Source organism: Pinus tabuliformis, chromosome 7, assembly GCF_031772625.1.
Source record: "Pinus tabuliformis cultivar Carrire ecotype Pingquan chromosome 7, CPIR1, whole genome shotgun sequence".
Classification (NCBI taxonomy): domain Eukaryota; kingdom Viridiplantae; phylum Streptophyta; class Pinopsida; order Pinales; family Pinaceae; genus Pinus; species Pinus tabuliformis.
The window spans coordinates 2,063,471,243-2,063,495,376 of NC_142293.1; the positions used below are offsets into that span (position 1 = coordinate 2,063,471,243).

The following is a 24,134-nucleotide window of genomic DNA, read 5'->3' on the forward strand; positions in this document are numbered from 1 at the left end:
ACACATGTTTATGACCTTTGGATTCAGCTTCCAAGGTCTCTTGGACTCTTGATTACTACTTATATTCACGTAAGACTTTTCACATTATTCCTCAAGTGAACAACACCATAACCACAAGGATTAGGTTTCCAACACGATCAACATTATTTGCAAAATAAAGGTGTGGTGTCATATCAATACATGAATTGATATCGTCAAGTAACGAGATGCTCTTTAGGAGGATCGTAAATCCATAAAGTTACATTGGTATTATAGATAATGAGTTTGGATGTGTTTGTTAAAGTGAATATCAAATGGGAAGTATTTCTCATGAAATTTGGTTGTGTAAATGAAAACAATTAAGGCATGTCAAGCCTTTTCACATTATATCATATCCATCTTTATTCTTTATAGAGATTGATCAAACAATAGTTACCTTAGCTCTAGAAGATTGGTTACTATTGTAGTTATTATTATTGAGATCAAGTTTGTGAAGATTGTTGAAGCAAGGGGGAGATGGATTCTTCATTGAAATTCCTCTTCTTGGCTTTAAATAGGAAAGGAAGAACTATCCTATTTGGAAGTTTATAATGCATAACATTCCAATGAATAATAAGTTGAGGATTGCAAAGGGCAAGGAGACAACTACCACTAATGTTGTTGAGTTGGTAAATGTTTTCAAGAATGAGATGAAAATGTACAATATAATATAATTTCTGTTGTGGTTGATCACATTGTTCCTAAGATTAGGAATCTTACTAGTTCACAGAGAATTTGGACTACTCTATAGAATTTGTATGAGCCCTCCTTGCTTTAGGAACCAATTACATGCATCAAAGATTAACAATGGAGAGTGTGCCATTAATTATACGACATGGATATATAACATGTCAATCAAGTTAGTACATAAGTGATAGTGTATATGCTAAGGAGCTTGTAGTGCTAGTTATTAAAGGTTTGACTAATTCTTTTTCATTGTTTTGTCACTAGATTGAACATCAATGCAAGGTGGTAGGATTGGCATTGGATGGGCTTGGTAGCATGTTACTACTAAAATAATCACATATGAACAAATTTAATTAAAATAATTTATATTATGTTTTTCCAATTACATCATCTAAGAATAAAGGAAAAAAATTTATGCAAGCTAGTTCTATAGAGGTCATGCAAGAACCAAAGGAAAGATGTCAAAGACAATATGTGTATGCTTATTTCAAATGTAAGTAAGAACAAGAATAAAAGAATTCCAATGATGTTTCAAAGAAGAAGTAAAAAGGAATAAAGATAAAAGTGAGTTAATTAATTTAATAGCCGCTATTGAAATGGTCAAGGATGCTAGGGGGCTCTACAATCTGAACTAGGGTTTGAGTTAGGGTTTGGTGCTGGTAATCATGGCGGGTCGTGGAGGAAGGAGTTATGCTCCCTCCTATGGTCAAATAATTGTGAACAGAAGCAAGGAAACTGATCTGCATTGCTTCAAGAAACCAACGGAGGTGATAACTGAGGATACTAACACAGGAAATATCAAACCTCACGAACATAGAGGAAATCATGAGGAAGATAATAGGAAGAAGAGGAAAGAAGGCAGAAGTCAGAAAGTTGCACCTTTGAGGGCGAAAAGGGTCTGCAAACCCAAGTCGACCATTACTCCTCGGGTCGTTTTAAGTGACCCAGCACTACAGGTGCACAGAGATCACATGGCGGAACACGTGATCATATGCAAATTTATGGGGATTTGGCCGACGGAGAAGGCCTTGCATGGATAAGGAACCACTGGAAACCTAAGGGGAAAATAAACCTTCACCTTAGCTCCAAGGGCTTCTTTACGGTGGTGTTCACGAGCTTACAAGATAAAGACAGAGTGTTCGAGGGAGGACCCCATTTTTACGTTGCTGCAGGCCTATACATGTGACAATGGGTGATGAATTTTGTCCTAGAACGAGAAACGTTCACTTCAGTACCGGTATGGATAAGACTATACTCCCTTCCTTTAGATTATTGGCTGCCGGAGTCTCTAAAGGCTATCGGCAACAAACTAGGGCATTTTATAAAGACATTAGATGCAACATTAAGAGGCAAATATACTTCCTTTGCCTGGATTTGTGTGGAAATGGACCTATTTGGGGCACTCCCAGACGAGATCATTTTAGAAGTTTATGATGAAGAATGGGTGCAGGCGGTGGACTATGAGCATGTCCCATTTAGGTGTCATAAGTGCCATGAACACGGGCACCTATACAGAGATTGCCCATTAAACAAACTGGAAAGCAACAAAAAAACCACCACAAGCAAAGATCCTGAGGGTTTCACTAAGGTGGGGGGTAAGGGGAAAGGAGGAAAGCGGCACCAAAAGAAAATCAACGAGGACGGGCAACTGAGCCACAATAGTTTCAAAATCTTAGAAGAAGAAGTTGGAAACAACGGGGCAAACCAGAAATCAGAGACTAAAACCAATGAGAAGGATAGGGATACTAGCATGGAGGACATACCAGAGAACAACCAGCAACAGGATGATCTACTGAGCATTATGGAGCTCAGTAGGGACCATGAGATGACCCCAAGTGAGGCGGGAACGGAGGACCATGAACTACAGGAGATTCTTGAGAAGGAAAACTTGGATCTAGAAAAGTTTCTGGAGTAGGGTATTACCAAAGGAGTTGACTCCCTGCCAAAAGAGGAGTTTGACAGGGTTCAACAGCTCTTCCTATGGAGATCCCAATCAAAGGGTCCTGGAGTTAAAAGAAACCATGACAACTAGGAAAATAGAGGGATGAAGACAATGGAGGAAACACCGGGGCACTCTTCCAAGGACTTGGGTAGGAAAAGAGGAAGGAAAAGACAGAATGATCTGCTGACCGAATGTGGAAAACTCATGATAAATTCAGGTAAGATGAAAGATCTCACCAGTTACTCTTTTACAAACCTTTCTTAATGAAGCTTACAACCTGGAACATTAGGGGCCTAGGAAGTAAAATGAAACAAAGAAATCTCAGTAGTAGAATAAAAGAAGAAAAACTAGATATGGTTTTTCATTCAGGAAACAAAGTGCTCAATGGATAAAATCAGAGAAATACATAGCAAATGGTTAAGCAAGTATGAGTATCTAGAGGTTAACGCAGACAACTCGGCAGGAGGGATTCTTACACTTTGGGATCCACAAAAACTTGGAATCCTGGATGCGGAAGCGTCCAGGAACTATATTTCGCTGGTAATACAACCTATGGGTGATAAGGAGATTTACATGATTACAAATTTCTATGGTCCTCAAACACTAGAAGACAAACTAAGCTTCTCACTTCCCTTAAGGAGCAAAGAGATAGATATCCTGATATGCCCTGGATTCTGGCAGGGAATTTCAATATGATCAAATCTCTTATAGAGAGAAAAGTGGCACCAGAACACTAGGCAGAGACTCCATGGCCTTCTAGAACTTCATAAATAACATGAGATTAGTGGATGCTGAAACAATAAATGACACTTTCACCTGGAACAACAAGAGAGGAGGGGCTTCTCAAGTTGCCTCTAAACTAGATAGATTCATGATCTCAGAGGACCTATTTCTCACAGGCCCTGACATGTCAGCTCTAATCCTTCCTTTTGGAGGCTCAGACCATTGGCCTATCCAGCTTGAAGCCACTTTTATGGGTACACCGAGGAACAGACCTTTTAGGTTTGAAAATGTCTGGCTCTCTCACCCTGGCTTCGCCAACAATATTGATAAATGGTGGATGGAAGACTTGCCCTTTCAAGGCACTAAAATGTTCATGCTACAATAAAGACTTAAACACATCAAAGCAAGACTCAAAGATTGGAACAAAAAATAGTTTGGTAACATTTTAAAAACCAAAAAAGAAGTTGAACAAAAACTTCAGGGGATTAATCAGCTCATGATCACAAATGGTTTTACCGAGGAAAGGAAAACTCAAGTTGATTCTCTTCAAAAGGAATGGGATGATAGGTGTAGGCAAGAGGAGATTTTCTGGAGACAGAAATCGAGAGTATAGTGGATTAGAGAAGGGGAAAGAAACACAAAGTTTTTTCATAAATCAACTTTGAGTCACAGGTCACATAACAAAATTTTAAAACTCAGAGATTCTCAAGGGAAAGAGTTCGTCACCCACAAAGAAATGGAATCTGTCCTAGTACAACACTTCCTTAGCATTGCAAAGGAGCCTCTCTTAGACAGGTCATAGTTCATTAACAAATTCACAAGGTATATTCCCAAGCTTGTAACAAGGGAAGACAATCATAATCTTAATAGGCCAGTGTCTGAAGATGAGGTCAGTGAAGTTATCAACGAGATGCAAAATGGGAAAGCTCCTGGCCCGAATGGTTTCAATGTGGACTTCTTCAAAGCATGCTGGAAAACAGTCAAACAAGACATCCTTGATGTAGTGGAAGACTCAAGAAGATCCAAATCGGTCTTGAAGGCTCTCAATGCCTCTTTCATAGCTTTGATTCCAAAACAGGAAAAAGCTATGACACCGGATAGATTTAGATCCATAGTTTTATGTAATGTGGTGTACAAAATTATTTCCAAAGTGATCGCTAACAGACTCAAGCCCCTCCTTCCAGCTCTTGTCTCATAGGAGCAAACTAGTTATGTGGAAGGAACACAGATTCTCAACAACATCATACAAGCTCATGAGATGGTACACTCTCTTAAGAGCAATAAGCAAGCAAACATGATTATATAGCTTGACCTAGCGAAAGCTTATGACAAGCTAAGCTGGTCTTACATCAGGGCAGTGTTGAAAGCTTATGGTTTTGACCACAATTGGATCAGATGGGTAATGACCCTTGCATCCATGATCAATTTTTAAATCCTGCTTAATGGCTCACCCTCAAGAACCTTAATGCCTTCTAGGGGTCTAAGACAAGGAGATTCGCTCTCCCCTTTCGTCTTTGTGCTCATGATGGAAGGGCTAGGCAGAGCGATAAAAATGGCAAGTATTGAGGGAAGAATCCAGGGTTTGAAACTCACCATAGATGGAGCTGCTTCAACTCACCAATAATTTGTGGATGACACTATGCTGCAGGGCATTCCCACGGTCAAGGAAGCCAAAGCTTTTAAACAAATCTTGAATGACTTTGTTATGGCCACTGGTACAAAGGTAAGCCTTGACAAATCAAAAGTTTTCTTTTTTAACACTGACATTGCTATTCAGAGAAACCTTACCAGAACTCTAGGGTTCCAAAGGGATCAGTTACCCTCTAAGTACCTTGGAATGCCCCTTACAGACAAACCTCTAAGCAGGGGAGTGTGGGAGCCGGTCATTAACAAACTTCAGGATAGGGTCAGGAAATGGACATGCAGATCTTTGAATTTAGCAGGGCACCTTGTGCTCACAAAAGTTTTCCTGCAGGCCATACCCATTTTTATGATGTCATCTCTTCCTGCTCATAAAGGAGTTTTGCAACAGATTAGGAACATTCAAAGAGATTTTCTTTGGGGCAAAGGGGAAGAGAAAAAGAAATGGGCTTTGGTAGCTTGGGATAAGCTCTACAAACCTAAGGCCCATGGAGGTTTGGGGCTTCATGACCCCGAAACCCTTAGTAGAGTTTCGGGTGCAAAGCTTTGGTGGAGATGGCTTAAGGAATCGGAAACCCCATGGGACAAGCTTTGGAAGCAGAAATATGCAAATAATTGGCAGGAGAGGGATCATATTCGAATGTATGGGCTTATCAAGGGCTCCCACATTTGGAATCTTGCTTGGGAAAATAGAGGCATTGTCCAGCAACACAGCTTTCGGGAGATCCAAGCTAGGAACCTGGCAAGATTCTGGGAGGACAACTGGTAGCAAGAACTAAACCTGTTTAGGGAAGAACTAACTGATCTCAAGAATGACACTGAAAACAAAGGTTTATGCATGGTAAGTGACTTCTGAGATCACATAAGGAACAATGGAAAATGTACAATATGGAAGGATCTAGGCTACGGGGAAGAGAGTCCTTTAAAAGCTCAGGCAGACTCTCTTGTTATGGACTTGGAACATAGGAAGATTTTGGTATCATCCTCGTCTGACCAACTAAGATGGGGAAGAAACACAGAAGGAAACTTTAACCTCAAAGAAGCTAAACGAATAGCCCTAGGGTTTGATTATCAAAACCCTGATAAGGTATGGAAGGTTTTTAAGTATAGGGGGTTTACGCAGTGCATTATATTAGATATCATTTTTGGGATTCAACTGCGTTAAGTAAGTCATTCACATATGTCCATTTCCATGAGAGGTAGTCATAAGTGACTAATTTCTCATGATTTGAATAGTTCACTTAGCACTCATTGCATCGGGTGATGCTCACAGCGGTGAAGAAGTGGGATTGAAACTGGTGAAATAAATCACATAGCGTCAATCATCACTTCCGGCGCTTGCACCCGGTAGCCAGGACTTCCCGGGAGGTCACCCATCCCAGATCGCCTCTGGCTCAAGCGCGCTTAACGATGGAGTTTTCCCCACAATCAAGCCCACTAAGCTTGCTACCACATTTGCAAAACCTTAGCAAGTATTGTGCCTCATGAACCATTAAAGTAGAGATCCCTTCACTCTTTTTGAATTGAAGTATAGGGGGTTGATGCAGTGCATTATATTAGATATCATTTTTGGGATTCAACTACGTTAAGTAAGTCATTCACGTATGACCATTTTCATGAGAGGTAGTCGTAAGTGACTAATTTCTCTTGATTTGAATAGTTCAAAACTTAGCACTCATTGCATTAGGTGATGCTCACAGGGGTGAATAAGTGGGATCGAAACTGGTGAAATAAATCACATAGCGTCAATCATCACTTCTGGGGCTTGCACCCGGTAACCAAGACTTGCCGGGAGGTCATCCATCCCAGATCGCCTCTGGCTCAAGCGTGCTTAACTGTGGTGTCTTCCTCACAATCGAGCCCACTTAGCTTGCTACCCCATTTGCAAAACCTTAGCAAGTATTGTGCCTCATGAACCATTCAAGTAGGGATCCCTTCACACCCGCATTGGATGAAAATAAAGTTGTTTATGTGGTTGGTTCAACAAAAGAAAATTATAACTTGGGAAAATCTTCTAAAGAAAGGTTTTGTTGGCCCATCCAAATGCTATATATGTGGTTCACAAGAGGAGACGATGGAACACTTACTCAACCTCTGCCCATTCACCTCCACCTTGTGGGATTGGGTGGCCTCAGTCTTCAGGAAAACTGACAGGGATGGCCTCAACATTACCAACACTTTGAAGAATTGGAGAAAAGACTTCTTAGGCAACGAGATCATCAACAAATCTTGGACTCTGGTTCCAGGCTTCTTAATCTGGGATGTATGGAAAGAACGCAATGGCAGGATTTTCAAGAACAAAACTGGCTCAACCCAGAACACTATTGCACAAATATTAAGACAACTCAAAGACACTATTGGTGCCATGTTAGGGGGACCTCTTGAGAACTCAACTCTACCCCAAGACGCTCGTATACTGCTGCAGTTGGGTCTCCATTCGCTAGTTCCCCAGAGCATACACAAGGATGTGAGCTACATAAACACTAGTAAAGACCTTTGGCAACCTCCTCCTCATGGTTTCTTGAAAATTAACATAGATGGAGCCTCTAAAGGTAACCCAGGGATGGCTGGTTTTGGCAGGGTTATCAGAGATGAGCAGGGGTGCATAAAGGACATCTTTCATAGTCATTTGGGGACTGCCACAAATAACATGGCGGAGCTCATGGCCTTAGAGCAGTGCCTGGAAATACTAATCGAGTCAAATTCTCATAATTCCATTATTGAAGCAGACTCTGAATTGGTTATTAATTCGGCCAAGAAGAATTGTAATGGAAAAGCACCTGGAAAAGTTTCAAAAAATTGGCGGCTTTTGCAGGTCTTTCAGCGCATTCATTCCCACCTACAAACCCTGAGAATGACCAGTTTTGTTCATGTGTGAAGAAAAGCCAATATGCTAGCTGATCGTCTGGCGAATGAAGGAGTGTTTTGCAAGGAAAGTTACAGCAAGTATGCTTGGGTTTCGACACCCTTGGGGAAATTGCGTGAGAATTGTCAACGACAGGCGACCAAAGACATGGAAAACTTCCAAACTATTACGAATGAACAAGAAGGAAGACTAGTGGAAGTAGGAGAAAGCGGAAGCGTAAGTCATTCTCAACCGTTGATCCACCAAAAAAAAATGCTTAAAATAAAGCTTTCTACAGGGGAGAGGCACTTGGTAAACAACAGGCCTCTTAGAAGGTCACCGACCACAGATCTTGACAGCCTTCGTCATTGAATGGCCATCGGGTGGAAAAGTAATCGAAGGTTAATTACTCAAGCGGACCCGAAGTTTTTTAGATTAGCAGTTTATAATCTTCATCGGGTCCGAAAAGAAGGTAAAGATCGTGCAGGTTTCCGTTCCGATATCTTGGAGGACTGTCAAATCAACAAGGGCTTAATTGTGTGGTTTTCGGGTTCTAAAAGTGATCGGAGCTTAAGTTTCAAACCGGACCCGAACATTTATAAACCAATGGCTCACAATCCTTATCGGGTCCATGAACCAGGTAAAAGGGGCGCATGTTGCCGAGACGATAGTGTTCATGACCGTCGGATCTCACGGGATCTAGATCGAAAGGACATCGGGTTTCAACATAGGAGGAGGCTAGGTCCAAAAACGGACCCAAAGTTTTACACTTTGACTATTTATTTACCTTGTCGGATCCGTAAAGTAGGTAAAGACTGAGCTCACCTTTGAAGCGAATTTTGTCGGATCACTGGGGGTCTCATTGAATGGCCATCGGGTTGGATCATGGATGGTGACTTAAATTGTAAGCCTCAGGTTGAGGGTTTCGGGTTTATTTCGGGTTGTGTAGTTGGTTACTCTTCATAGGGTTAGCCCTTGATGGTCCTTACATTTGTAAAGCCATGTAACATATGTAATCTTTCTTGCGATTAATAGAAGGCTCCACTCTTATTTGACCAAAAAATAGAAATGGTCAAGGATGCTTGGTATATAGATTTGGTGTAACCAGATGTCTGATTGGAGGGCAAGGCAAGTTCAATATGCTTGAGCTTGCAACATTAAAGAACATATATTTTGATGGTGAAAAATATCAAAAATTGTTGGGCATGATGATGTGCCTATTTTCTAGAGCACTCAAATATGCATGTGATGTAAAAAAGGTTGTCTATATTCCTAGTCATAGTTTTAAAACTAGGCCAGTCTAACTTGGACTTGGCCTAGTTGACCGAGCCATAACCCTGCTTGGACCGACGAGGTCAATTATTTGGTTCAGTGGCTGGTGTGTTACTGAATTGTCCGAGTTGGTTACTGACTTGGCCAGTCTGGTAACGGAACGACCAGATCGGTTGATCCCGACTTACACCGATTGGTCTCGGCAGTGGGAAAAAAAAGGCAAGCTGGACATACTTGAAATCGTTTTTATTTATTTATTTAAACTATTTCCTAGCCCCTCTACCCCTCTCCCATGGCTATAAAGGTGACCCAACCCGCTTATATTTTCTCACAACTATCTCATTGCAGTTGTGTGGAGTTTGTGAGCAGTTGGAGTTGATTTTTGGAGCAACATTGAGGAGGCTCTTAGGCGATCTTTGGAGCAACATTGAGGAGTTAGTTTTTTTAGTATAATTTTCCATTGAGGAGTTGGTTTTTGGAGCAGCATTGGTTATGTGTTTTAGTTCTAATCTCTATATATTACATGTATTGGACAATGCACTCAGTGCCATTTTGCCATAATAGATACATTCATGAGCATACTTTGATCAGATGTTGTCTTCTCTCTATTATTCTAATGCTTTGAGTTTGGAAACATGAATGAAAATATTTAAAAATGTGATTTTCAATAAAAATTAAATACTTAATGTACTTTTTTCAAAGACCGAGTCATTGGAATCAACTAGTTCGAGTAGATACCGAGTCGAAGTTCGAATCAGAGTTGACCCTTGGCTGGATCCGAGTTTTAAAACATTGTTAACAATTTCAAAAATAATTTACTTTATAAATCAAACAGATAAGTTAAACTTGATAGTTGAATTTGATGGAGGATAATGCTTTATCAAAGACAATATGAGAAATTATGGTTTCAAATGCAAGGTTGTGAAGAATGTGATTTGTTTTGACTAGATGCTAGTCATGGCAAAAAATGTAGGATGGTAGTAACGATCAGTGAAAGAAAATTGTGATGTTTAAGGTACAAACATATAAATTTTCATAGTTTTCATTTTATACATAAGAATAATATAATTCACATGTTACCACAAAAATATAAGTTCAAAGCTCTATGAAGTTTGTGTCACTAGCAATCAAATGCATGATTAGTTCCCTAAGGGAAAGTCATGGTGTGATAAGTTGGTTTTGGAGTTGATACATGTTGGCTAATGTGGTATTACCTGTCAACCTTCTAAATGCAGTAAGATGTATTCCATCACATACATTTATGACTACAATAGAAAGGCATAGATTTAGTTTTTGACAAGTTTTTTTTTAAATATTTCTTAAATTCCATAGCATTTGCAAAGAAACATAGTGAAATCTATTTGAAAGCACTCTCATCTAATATTAGCGAAGAATATAATCCAAATGATTTTGAAAACTATTGCAAGGCATATGACATTAAGAGGTAGTCCAAAACTTCTTATACATCAATTATAAAAAGAAAGAAAGAAAGAAAAGAAATATTCATTGAGAGAAACAAGCATGGCATTCAAAATTTAAAAAAAGAAAAAAGAAAAAGAAAAAAGAAAAAAGAAAAAAGGTAGTCATTGAGAGAAACAAGCATGGCATTCAAAATATGGCATGGTGTATGTTGAAGTATAAAAAACTAAATTAGATTTTTTTAGAGTCTTGCAATTGTACAATCCATTTTATTAAAAGGAGCATGAATAAAGTAGCATGGAACATCACGCATGAGTAAGAATGAAGTGGGTATAAGCCTACAATAACACTTTTAAGTATACATGATGTTTTTTTCTTTATGAATAACACAATTCTAAATTTGTTGACAAATGAATAAATGCATATTATTAGGGTCTAATGAATAGTGGAAGGCATCTCAACTATGGGAATGGAAAGACACCTTACTTACAATTAATGATCTATTTACAATTATGCCACTAACTTCCATTATTAAGAAGTAATTGAATCTAGTACACTACTAGAAATAATAAATAATGAGACAAAATAATAAATGATATTACTGACCATTTTGAGAGGGTAAACTCCATCTAAGTCCATAGAAATCAAAACATCTACTGGATATATATGATGTCTTATTTAAAGAGCGAAAGGATGGAAAGACGAAGAACATAGAGAATTCGAGATAAATAATGTAACTTTTAGATGTCATGGTAAAAGAAAAGAAGATTGGGAAAATGTAGATAACGAGAGGAAAAGAATAATAGTGAGAGTAGGTAATTAGTAGATCATAAAGGTGTAAGAAATCACAACATCATATTTGATGAGGGAAGCATAGTTATGGAATCAAAGAATATGATAGTGTGTACGAACCCATTTTTTAGGATTAACTGGAAATATTAAAAGGATTGAATCCACATTTGAATCTAAAGGGCCTAGTACAATGTAGAAGCCACCTAAGTGATTAGTGAAGACACTTCTTGACTTTGAATTAAACTAGGAAATACAGCTCAAAAGAAGTGTATGCTCGGATAATTCACCTACAATTAACTTTGAACATATGGCAATACAGGTTCAAATGAAATTTAAACCTTTGAAGAGATAGCTAAGAAGGAGGAATGGTGCAAAGTTATTTAGACTAAGATAAAATTTATTTAGAAGAACCAAATTTGGAGCTTGATATAATTTTCTACAAACAAGAAAGAAATTAAGTGCAAATGGATTTCCAAGATGAATTATAAGTTTTTGATGGTATCATATAAAAGTAGAAAGTGTATTTGTGCTATGCATAAATTAGGAAATGATTGTGAAGAAACCTTTGCACTATTGACAAAGATAAATATTGTTAAGACATACATGTTAATGTTGGCAACATAATATGGATCAATATTTCATGAGATGGATGTCAATAGTGATTTTTTTAATGAGCATATTTATAAATAAGTGTACATGGAGAAATCACTTGGATTTGTGTAACCCAAAAGGAGAATTCTGTCTATAACTTGCTTAAGGTATTGTATGGACTAAATTTATACTCTAGAGATAAGCACACACAGATATATGACCACTCTAGAGAAACTAGATTCAAGAAAAGCAACTTAAATCTTGATTCAACCATACTTTAAATATGCCAACCATGAGGCTCACAAGATTCTCTAGCCCAATCCCTAATCATATTTTCAAAGGGGATTGTACCCATGTAATAACCTACTAGGGCATGTTGGCTTTAATTAGAACAAAAAAAATTACTCTTCAATTTATATTTGTACAAAGTGATAAAAATAGGCAGATAACCATTGCATTGTAAAAGACCTTTGGTAAAAACTTTTTCACTTTGTTTGGTTCCCTTATCCTTTATTGTCACTATGACATGACAAATGTTGGGTCTATGGGTCATTTGAGGTGCTTGCCTCACTAGTGATAGAGGCCAACGATGGTGAAGATAAAATTAAATGTAAGGGAAAAAAACCTTGTGACCTAAAACATAAAAGAGTAAATATTACTTAATGGCACAATAAAAGGATAAAACCATGCAAACCTCAAAACCTTAGAGTCATCCTCCTTCCACAATTCAACCTTATATTCATTCTCCTATTCATTAAGCTTCCCAATAGCCTTTAAATGCTCCAAAAAACACTTAATTTTAAGTTCAAAAGAGTTAATAGATATTGTCATTCTACTACTACAAATTAATCAATCAAACAACTATTGGGATAAATATTCTCCTCATTTGAAAATGAAAACATTTAAGTAAATGCACATTTCAATCTAGATTTGACAAGAGAAAATGCACAATAATATAACATTATAGGATAATCTTATATTTATTTTATTGCAAGGTTAATTCCTTATGTGAAACTCTAACAAGCCTCATCCCAATTTATAACTTGTAAAAGGAGCCTATTGCCAGTCTCATAAATAATAATTACATGTCCTTGAAGGTTAAAAGTGGGATTTATTTGTACTTTGTGAATCCCACAAATGAGTTTTGTGGGCCCTTGGAAAATCTATTGGATGAGAATTGTGGGCCATTTGTTAGTCTTACTAAAAGTTACAAACCCTTTTAGCCCCACAAATTGGTATCGTAAAACCTTTAACATGAAAAATACAGTTTGTGAGGATTTTAAGAGTCCTATAAATAATAGTTGGGAGGCCTTTACAAATCCCACAATCAAATGTTGCAAAGTCTTCGGGTTCTAAGAATTAGGGTTATAGAGCTTTTGAATTCTAAATGAGTATTGTAAGGTATTTACAAGCCATATCTTCAAGGCCTTTATAAGTCCTACAAGTAGTAACTACAAATCCTTTGGGCCCTAAGTTGGATGGTTTGAAAATCCCTAAGTTGCCACAAATGGGTTACAAATCTCTTTACCTCCATAATTTTTCTTTTTAGTCTACAACTTTAAAACAAATGGAAAGACGAGAAAACTTCAATAAGCTATGAGTTTATAGCTACTAAGAAACCTAAGTCATTCATGTTGGAAAAATGAAGTGTTCCACTATAACATATTTTGATCCAAATTTGAAGTTGTACAACAACAAAGAGATAACTGATTATTTCAAAATATTAATTTTGATTTTTTTTTTTGTACTTGGAGTTTGACATATGTAACATGATTTTGAATTCTCAACATGATTAAGAATATCATACCCAATTACACGTTTAGAATATATTGTAAAAACACCATTTTGAGATGATTAAATAATATTAAGATTCATTGCGACTATAGGCAAAGTTATAAATTTGAACATTATCTTTACAATTTAAAATCTCTTTCTAGCCCTATTACTTTCAAAAATATAATATAATACATAATTTTTCCTTGGATTTGAGATCTAATAATTGAATAGTTTACTATGAAACCCACACTTTTATAGAGATAACTTTTGTGTTTACATAATTATCTTGACCTATTACAAAGTGGCCTAAATAGATACACACTTGAACAATTAAATGAACATAATGTTCACATATTTGTCTAATTGTAAACCTAGCAACAAAGCATTAAAGCAAATTCAACAACCATATCACTAAATGCACATATAGAAACACATAATAGATTGCTTAATCTATACAATGTATTATTGTTGATATTGTGTACAACAAAAATGAAGTAATTGTGTTGTATACTCTAATATGGACTAAGGTGGTTGTGTTATTTCATAAAGTTACAAAGAACATATAATCTACTCAATTTAGTCTTAGGATTTTAGGAGCACATATAAGTGGCTATTAAATTCAGGGAGAACTATTAAATAATAATATGTTGTGGTTTTAAGGGTCATTGTGGATGAGAATGGTCACTAAGTTGTGGGCAACTAAAGCATTGGTTAATTTGTTGGGAATTGATCACTAGTGGATGTTTCAATTTGACCTAGTCCACTTTGATCACCCAACATATTAGTCATATTATTCCTTTACATTAACGATGTGGCATTGATGCGGCTTGTTGAGTTACCACTAAGGTGGCATGATGAGTAGAATATTGAACTAAATTGTAAACAAGTGCAAAACAAATTTGGCACTAGATCCAAGTGATTGTACGCTAAGGATATGGTCTTATTTATGGATCAATTTCAATGAACAATTAGTGTTAGTCATACCAATCCAACAATTCCCTGCAAAACTCACAATTCTATAGATATAACATTTACTTTTGGATGATGAAAGTGTTGTAAATATGTAAATACTTGAAGAAATAAATGAAAAAATGTTCACATATTTGTCTAATTGTAAACTTGCATGAAACCATTAAACCAAATTGAACAACCATACCATGATATGCAAATGTTCATACACATAAGAGATTGCTTAATCTATACAATGTATTGCCAATATAAGTTTGCATAACAAAAATGAAGTAATTGTGTTGTAAACTCTAATATAGGATAAAATTATGGTGCTGTATTTCAAAAAGATACAAAGAACATATAATCTACTCAATTTAGTCTTAGGAATTTAGGAATGCATGTAAGTGACTGTTGATATAAGAAAGAATGATTAGATAATAAAATGATGTGATTTTTAAGTGTCATAATAGATGAAGATGATCACTCTCTTGTGGATTAAGGGTCATATAATAGATGAAAATGATCACTATCTTGTGGATTATTAAAACATTGATTAATTTGTTGAAGATTGATTACTAATACATGTTTATAAATGTTTTGGATTGATTCAAATTTAATGAAAAATGAAAGGTGAAAAAGGAAAATGCCTACCTATCCTGTACCTCTGTAACTTTCCTGGATAATTTTGTTTTTATGACTATAAAATCTTGGCTCTGCTCTACCATACAGAAGAAACAAGCAAGGCATTCACAGTATTACAGAAAAGCTGAAAACAAAGTGAGGTTGGGTGCTACCTGTTAACAGAAGAATGGACTGTTGGGGAAAGTTATACTTGGAGGTGAGGAGGTCGTTCATGAGCTTCACGTCATTAATGCATCCCTTGAGCTCGTATTTCTTCCTTTTGTAACAAACCCCGCACAAAACTGCCCTCTTTGGCCCATGTGGCTGAGGATTGTTAGGTTGAATCAGAAGGGATTTCCACGGTTGTTTCAAGTGGGCAGGTTTCGAACCCCCGCCCCCGCTATCATTGGGAACTCGGAAAAGAAAATTGCAGACTGCACATCTGATGGTCGCGTTCTCCAACGGTGGGAGTTGCAGGGGCGTGCGGCATTGGGGGCAATTCACAATCATCGGCATCAATTCCTTTCTTTTCTTCAGCTCCGCCTCGCTTATTAATCCAATACAAATTGTGGCTCTTGACAGATAATTCGGTGTATGTAAGCACGAAAAGATATTCGTATCATAAAGTTAGAAAAAGAAGGGTGCCATATTCTTGTCTATGGAATATTTTTGCAAATGTTGTGTTATAGGCACATGTAATGGAATTGTTGGGAAAATAGGTTCTTTTATGGAAGGTTAAATAAATCAGAATTGGAAAGAGTTTATATAAAGTGAAATGTTAATGAAAAAGAAAAAAATTAGCTGGCTTTTGGGTTTTTTTTACTATTAAAGAATTTCATATTAATTTTTTGCATTTAAAAAAAAATTATTGAGTTATTTTACTCGGTTAGCTTAGAGCATTTATTGGTATTATTTATGTAAAGTCTATAACCATAACCAAGTAGTGATAATCTTTTTCCAAACTCTTAAATGCTATTCCAAAATTAACCATGCCTTTGAGATCCTTGAAATTCTGTTTCTATCATCGATCAATACAATGTTTGCCTACATTATGGATAATGGATGCAATTTCAATCCTTGTACAAACCATTGAACAAGCAAGGCTTCCACCCACATTTGAAGAAATGATTTTTTTTTAGAGTTTCATCATCTATTTCAACATATGTCCTTATATCTTTGTATTTTTTGGAGGATACTTTCAAAGTATCTCCTTGTATTGAAATTAATCTACCTATTTTTGGTTCCTTGACACTTAAATTCCCAATTGATAATGCATCACACTATGATTGGTCATCTAAAATGCTACATAATTAGGAAGTGAAAGCTTTAAGCACCATCATATCCTTACACAAGACAATTGCATCATCCACATATAGAGCCAAAATGGTAAAACACTCACCAATCCATTTGGTATAATGTACATATGGATCCACAGTGCAACCCTCAAAATCTTCACTGATGAGATAACCATTGACATGCTGGTACCTTGCTTATGAGGGAATCACATGTAATTTTTAGTTCCAAATCATTAGGTGTTTAATTATTGATCCGGAATTAAACAGGAACGCAACAAATTACAGAGATAACCATAAACACAGAAATGTAGCGGAAATAATACTTCATTTCATTAATGGAAAATACTGAAATATGGTTACAACCGGAAATGGAAATAAACCAGCTAGGGCGATGGTAGCTTATCTTTGAAAAGAGATGTGGCGGCTACATGCCTCTGAACTGTGTTACAATGAGGCTCGAAGGCCTATTTATTGTTGCGAAATAATGGAAAACCCTTAACATTCCGAAATCTAACCCTAGAAGATGAAACGCCAAATTGTGGGCCCCGTTTGGGTAAATTGGTACATCAATTTCCCGGGGTCGTAACTTTGGCATACGATCTCCGTTTGACGCGTACAATAGCTCGTTAGAAAGATCTATCCGAGCACTACAACCTTGGAAGGCAACATCGGTCCATGGACCCATGTTGCCCTAGATTTCCCAAAAAACGTCGTTTAGGGCCTTAAAACGGCTCCGGAAGTTTAGGACCAGAAAAATTGCTAAAAATAGTAAACTGTGCTACAATTTAAGAAACTGAAAAAGCTGAAAGAGACAGTTATGGGGGTCCAAATGGGATAGGTGGGTGGCCACCAACATCCACTTGGATCATTCCTCCCCCCTTAGGAAGCAATGGTCCCAATTGCGTTGAGATCATCCCTGAGATGAGGAAGCTTTTGTTGATCTGGGTCTCTTGGTGAGTTGTTCTGCAATCTCTGATGTGTCCAGAAATTGTGGGGAGCATGGTCGGCGACGATTCACATTGAACACTCGGTGCAAGCGAAGGAATGGAGGAATGTTGTGCTTCAAATCATTGTTGCCCATAGCCTTGTTACTGGTGTAAGGACCATGTCAAAGTGGTCTGAGTTTCTGATGGGTTCTGGTAAGGCGCTCTCTCTGCAAATGTAACCAAACTTTTTCGCCCACCTGAAACTTGTGTGGTACCCCTCTGGGTAAGAAGAAGTTGTTCCTGTGTTCTGTCATGACTGTATCCCTTTGCTGCTGCTGCTACGTGGAGGAACCCTTCACCGGGGTCATGGATGTGGTAACAATCGTCCCCTTACTTTGGGAGTGAATCAGACAGATGGTGGGCTCCAGTATTGCAGCAATAATGCTGCAACTCTTGGGACTCCCTTCTTTACTTTTATCAACCCGGTAGTTCGTAACAAACTTGGAAGCGACGGTGTTGTATGCACAAGTACTAGCTCTTGCCGCAACTGTCACTTGGTCAGCTGGCACACGTCCGCTAGGGGCTCAAGCCAACTTCTATGAGCTCTTAGAAGAAGCTTTTTAACTGATGGATGGAAGCTAACTCAGAGGAAGCTGATCTACTTGCAGAAAGAAATTGAAAGCCAAAAAGTAACCTAAACCCTAGCAAACCCTCATTCTACCAGCTAGTCCTACTAATGCAGAGGAGAGAATGCAAACTATTAAAAGAGATGTCATTACTTTTATGAAGGTAAAATGCACATGCCTAAGCTACATCTATCTGAAGGAAACATCTTTTTGTATTTTCAAATAAGTTATCAGAATTATCATGCATGTGTTTTAACTGGCGTTTTACTGTGCATGGGTGGATCAAGGAAGAGGAATGCTTGGAAAAGGTTGGGAAGGTTCAGAGAGGCTCTAAGGAGTCCCTAACACCCTTCCGGAGAGTTTCACAAAGTTTGGCTATCCAGCAACCTCACTTGTGAGCTTCTACATGAAGTCTGCAGGGGTTCTACAGGATGTTTCAGGGATTTCTATAGGATGTTCAGAAATTTCTACAGGATGTTATAAAATTGGATTTTGGAGGATGGGTGAGTGAGAGAGGATGCATGAATGGATAGGGCGGTAAGGTAGGGGTCTGAAATGACCCAGTGACTGATGGATGAAGTGATGAGAGGGTGTGGAAAGCTAACTTGACTTAAAGAAGGCTAAGTAATGGAAGAGCAAGAAGGTAGGGTTACGTTTGCAGAAGAGTAGTTGTGAGACGAGGAACCCAACTAGGAGATGGAGCAGCTGGCTTGGACGAAGCTTAGGTGGATGAGAGAGTGATGGAGATGCCCTGCACGGTGTACACTTAACTAATTCAACCAAGTCCTGCACACAATCAAAATCTTAGCTAATCTATCCTAACTGTTACCGAAGCAAATGAACAGCAACCTTATTTCTTAAAGAGAACCATTTACAACACTTAATCAAAGAAACATCTCAAAAGGTCTGAACGCATGACTAACTTCTACAAATGAAGACATTACACCAAAGATTACATGGTCAAGCAAACTAGTGTTTTTGTTGGGCAGCACTGTTTCTGCAATTCCAGCCCCTGATCCAATAAGGGAGAGGTGAAACCGAGAGTGCAGACAACCCCTTTTTCTGGAGCTTTATCAATTATTATCCTATCAATCTATTCTACACATCTGAAGCAATTCTTTTCCTCAACAGTGACCTATTTAACCAACACAACTAAATCTTGCTCAACAAAACCACGTTTCAAATGCATAAAAGGAAAATCACAGTGCTTAAAGGAAAGATAACAATACAAAGAAGGAGGCCCTAGGCTCTCAGGTTGGGCCCAACCCCGAGAGCTATGGCTCCTATAAAAACTCAGAGCTGATATCAAATCTGATTGCTTCTCATTATCAAAAAATAATCATAAGTCAAGAGTTATGCCAACAATGGCTACAAGAGAACAAAACAGAGCTAGCAGCACTATAGTGCAAAATACGCAAGAGTTTTTCAAAAGTCCCTCACGAAGGCTGAGGCCTTAACATTTATACAACACGAGGCCCTAGCTGGCCTCCTAAATCCATGGGACTTGGCTGCCCAAACTGTGAGTGAACAACTCCTTCGAAAAAATCTGTTTGGCTGCCTTCTAGATCCAGTTTTGGTGGCCTTTGGAGCTCGGAGTTGGGGTTGAAGATCCCGAGGGAGGCTATTTAATGCCACAGAAAACCCCCCTACGAATCCTCAACCCAAGCTTGGCTGTCTCCTAGCCCATGTCTGCTCGGTTTTGCTCCAACATGTGTCAAGAAATCCTGAAATGAGCACGTGTTATCCACCTAGGAATAGTGACTACCCTTATTCGTACAAATGACATAAACATACTAAAAAATAATGCATAAGTTATGAAAAATGAAGGATTGAACAGGGATAATTAAGCCAAATGAGCCCAAAATGTTACCAAATTTGGGGCTCATCATCAGATGAATTTCCTGGTCTGTGATATGAGCTTGCTGCCTTTCTTGGTAGTGATCAAAGAGGTGGCGATAGGTGGGGCTACCTCCGGTATCCTGTATAATGAATTATCCAAAGAAATAATGATAGCGCGAGGCCTTGATTCATACACAGCATGTCGCCTGCACAAGTATGGCTGGCCTAACAATACATTGCAAACATCCAGAGGTGTAACATCACACAATACCTCGTCTGTGAAGGGCTTGATGCTGTAGGGAAGGCGGCACTGCTGGCGAACTTTGAGATCTCGTCCTTCATGAAGACACCCGATATTGTACGGCTATGGGTGTGGTGTAGTCGGTAGGCCCAACCACTTCATGACCTCTGCTGAAACGAGGTTCTTTTGGCTGCCACTGTCGACAATGAATTGCAGTGGCGAACCCTTCACCCACATTTGTGAGTGGAAAAGACGCTCCCCTTCCTCTGGATTTTCGGGCTCATATTTCTGGATCTTGGCAGTGGCAATAGTGGCGGTGGGATCCGCATCAATGATCTGCTTCCCTTTGCCATTCCCCTTGTCGGGTTCTGGCTCAGGGTCGGAACATGCATCTGATTCCGAAGCCTTCAACTCAGCCACCAGCGACTGCTTGGTCCAACACTCACTTGTGTTATGAGTGGGACTCTTGTGGAACTCACACCACTTCCCTGTGTCCTTCTTCGGCTTCATGGTGTTGTTCTTTTATTGCGGCTTCGACAGGTTGTCTTGGGTCACCCTGCCTTGGATTTGTCCTTTGGGCTTCGGATTTGCAGATCCAAAGTCTCTCTTCTTCCGTCTGAACTTTTGCTCGATTTTGACAGCGTATCGGTACGCCGTGCCGAGCGAGGAGATGTTCAAGAACACCATCTCTTCCTGGATGTATCTGTGCAGGCAGCCGCGGTATTTGAGTATCAAATGCTGCTCCGTATCCTTGATACTCAACTTTGTGCGAAGGGTATGGAAAAGATTGGTGAACTCTGACACATCTTGGTCCCTTCCCTGTCCGAGAGTGGTCCACTTTATGTATTCATCCTCATAGCTTCCGACAGGGTAGTACCGCTCCTTGATGGCATCCTGGAATGAATTCCAGGTGGGTGCAGCTGAAAAAATAGTGAGCCGATATTTTCATCCTTCTGCTCGCAGTAGGTTTCCCACCAGTCCTTGACGTGGGGGGCTGCTTTGAGAAGAGCGAAAACAATCTTTTCTCGACTCGAAAATTCATGAACAAAAAAATAACCCTCTAGTAGATTTAACCATTTATCTACGGCACTTGCGTCTATCTGACCCTCGAATATGGGGATTTCAAAATTAACTTGTACCTTAAAGGGCGTGGCATTTCCAGAGTAGCTGCTGGAAGCCGATGCGTCGCTTCTGGGTAGCCGTTGAAGGATCTGGGCAAAGCTGTCCATCATCGCGTTCCGTTGTCGCTCGAGGGCTTCTTTGAGCAAGATTTTGATAGGATATCCCACCCCCTCGTCTTTCTTCTCATCCGCCATGGGAGGTCGTCGGGATTTGCGAGGCTGGTCTTGCAAAAGTTCGACCAGTTCAAGCCCTAACTCCTTATATCCCGACCTCGTTGGGGACATGCAAAGAAAAATAGAGAAAAGCCAGACTGCTCTGATACCACTGATCCGGAATTAAACAGGAACGCAACAAATTATAGAGATAACCATAAACACAGAAATACAGTGGAAATAATACTTCATTTCATTAATGGAAAATACTGAAATATGCTTACAACCAGAAATGGAAATAAACCAGCTAGGGCGACGGTAGCTTATCTCTGAAAAGAGATGTAGCGGCTACATACCTCTGAACTATGTTACTATGAGGCTTGAAGGCCTATTTATTGTTGAGAAACAATGGAAAACCCTTAACATTCCAAAATCTAACCCTAGAAGATGAACGCCAAATTGTGGGCCCCGTTTGGGTAAATTGGTACATCAATTTCCCGGGGTCGTAACTTTGGCATCTGATCTCTGTTTGACGCGTACAATAGCTCGTTAGAAATATGTATCCGAGCACTACAAATTTGGGAGGCAACATCCATTCATGGATCCATGTTGCCCCAGATTTCCCAAAAAACGTCGTTTAGGGCCTCAAAACGGCTCCGGAAGTTCAGGACCCGAAAAACTGCTAAAAATAGTAAATTGTGCTACAATTTAGGAAACTGAAGAAGCTGAAAGAGACAGTTGTGGGGGTCCAAATGGGATAGGTGGGTGGCCACCAACATCCACCTGGATCAATTATTCACCTACATTTTCCTCATCCTCTCGCACTTTGACATCATCTTTCTCCTATGATGCATTCCACTCAACAACATCCTACAATGATTGTGATGAGACTCACAAGGTTTTAACTCGTGCATTACCAATTGTGATCTTCTAGGATTTTGCATCCACGAATCTAGAGCCATACACTTATATATATATGTATATATATACACGATTCAGTGGGTGCCTCAGTTCCTTGGTACATGGCCTTAAACCCAGGTAAGGTTGGGCATTGGTTTGTGGGGTGGTCCTCCTCACAAACGAAACATACCTCGACCGAGTGTAATGGACACTCGTTCTTAGGGTGCTTCCTTGTACACCTAGGACAGAAGATGGCCAAAGCCCTCTCAGCTTCCTCTTTCTTTTGCTGGATTCGGAATGTATCAAATTGCATGGAAATGGTCTGTCTCACCTCACTTTTGAGGTCCTCCAGCTGATTAACAAACTCATGCTTGGAGAAAGTAGTACTAGCTGAAAAGGGGTTTCCCCTACCTCTTTTCTGGGCTGCCCTAGAGTGGTTTCTAAACACAGTCTTTATATCCTCATAAGGTAGTTGGTAAATATCTCCTCCAGCTAGCATGTGAAGGGTATCTAGAAGGTCTTCAGGGACTCCTCGAAGCAGGACCAACTTGAGAGATTCAGGGTCAAGTGTGCACCTGGCCCGTTTATAGCTAAGTTGGAACCTTTCCTCATAATCTTCTAAAGACTCGTCATTTCCCATGGTCATCCGAAAGATTTCACCTTTGGCTTCCTTGGACCTACAGTAGTCCCGGTATTTGGTATTGAAAGCTTGCTGCATCTGAGCCCAAGTGGTGATACTGTTTCCAGGTAAGCCCATGAACCAACGTAATGCTACATCCTTGAGGGTAGAGGGAAAGAGTTTCAATTTTTGCTCATCTTCTGTATAGTCATAGGTTCGACAAAGGACAACAAACTCAAACAGGAAGGTATCAGGGTCTTCAGTAGTCAATCCATGGAAGTGAGGTAAAGCGGAGGGGCTTATGTTTTTCATTTTCATGTCTCCATTGGTCTCTCGGATGGGAAAGGCACCTTCTATTCTCTCATCTTCTCTTCTATTCTCAGCCATGGCTTCAGGTGGAGTGTTCTCTAACTCTTCTTCTGTTATAGGATCTTTGTATATCTCAGGAGGCTCGCCTATAGGTTCTTCTGGATCACTGTCACCAAAGAAGAGAGAAGGGTGACTCAGTGAAGTGGTGGGGGTGTTGGGTAAGAATTTGCCGGTTTTATCTCTGTTCCTACGAGGCATGAAATGGAAAGGCTTTTGATTGCTTTTTGCTTTGTTTCTGGCACCTGCAAAACTGAAAATAGATTGAACTGCAACTAACTATCTTGCTGAAATGAAAATGCGGAATTGAAATGAAAGCAGGAAATGACTAATCTATTTTGCTCAAATGAAATTGCAGGAATGAAATGCTAGTCTACGCTTGCAGAATTGAAATGCTAATCTACGCTTGCAGAAATGAAATTGCTAATCTACGCTTGCAGAATTGAAATTGCTAATCTACGCTTGCAGAATTGAAATTGCAGAATTGAAATGCTAATCTATGAAAGCAGGAAATATCTATTTTACTTTTGCGGAAATGAAATTGCAGAATGGAAATGAAATAAACTATTTAGCAGAAGGCGAGTGTAGAAAAATAGAAGAAAAGCAACAATCACCAATACTCTGATGCTTCCCTGGCAACGACGCCAAAAAGATGGTGGGCTCTAGTATTGCAGCAATAATGCTGCAACTCCTCAGACTCCCTTCTTTACTTTTATCAACCCAGTAGTTCGTAACAAACTTGGAAGCGACGGTGCTGTATGCACAAGTAC

General features: G+C 39.1%; 1 protein-coding gene across 1 annotated transcript in view; it reads right to left on the reverse strand.

The window, feature by feature from the left end:
- The window catches only part of MC1 (metacaspase 1), a 228,810-nt gene extending 213,010 nt beyond the window's left edge, over nucleotides 1-15,800 (reverse strand). Inside the window, exon 1 of the mRNA XM_089460880.1 lies at nucleotides 15,452-15,800. Within this exon, the coding sequence (XP_089317006.1) occupies nucleotides 15,452-15,794 (343 nt within the window). The 5' untranslated portion in view covers nucleotides 15,795-15,800. The remainder of the gene's footprint in view (nucleotides 1-15,451) is intronic.
- Between the last annotated feature and the right edge of the window lie 8,334 nt (nucleotides 15,801-24,134).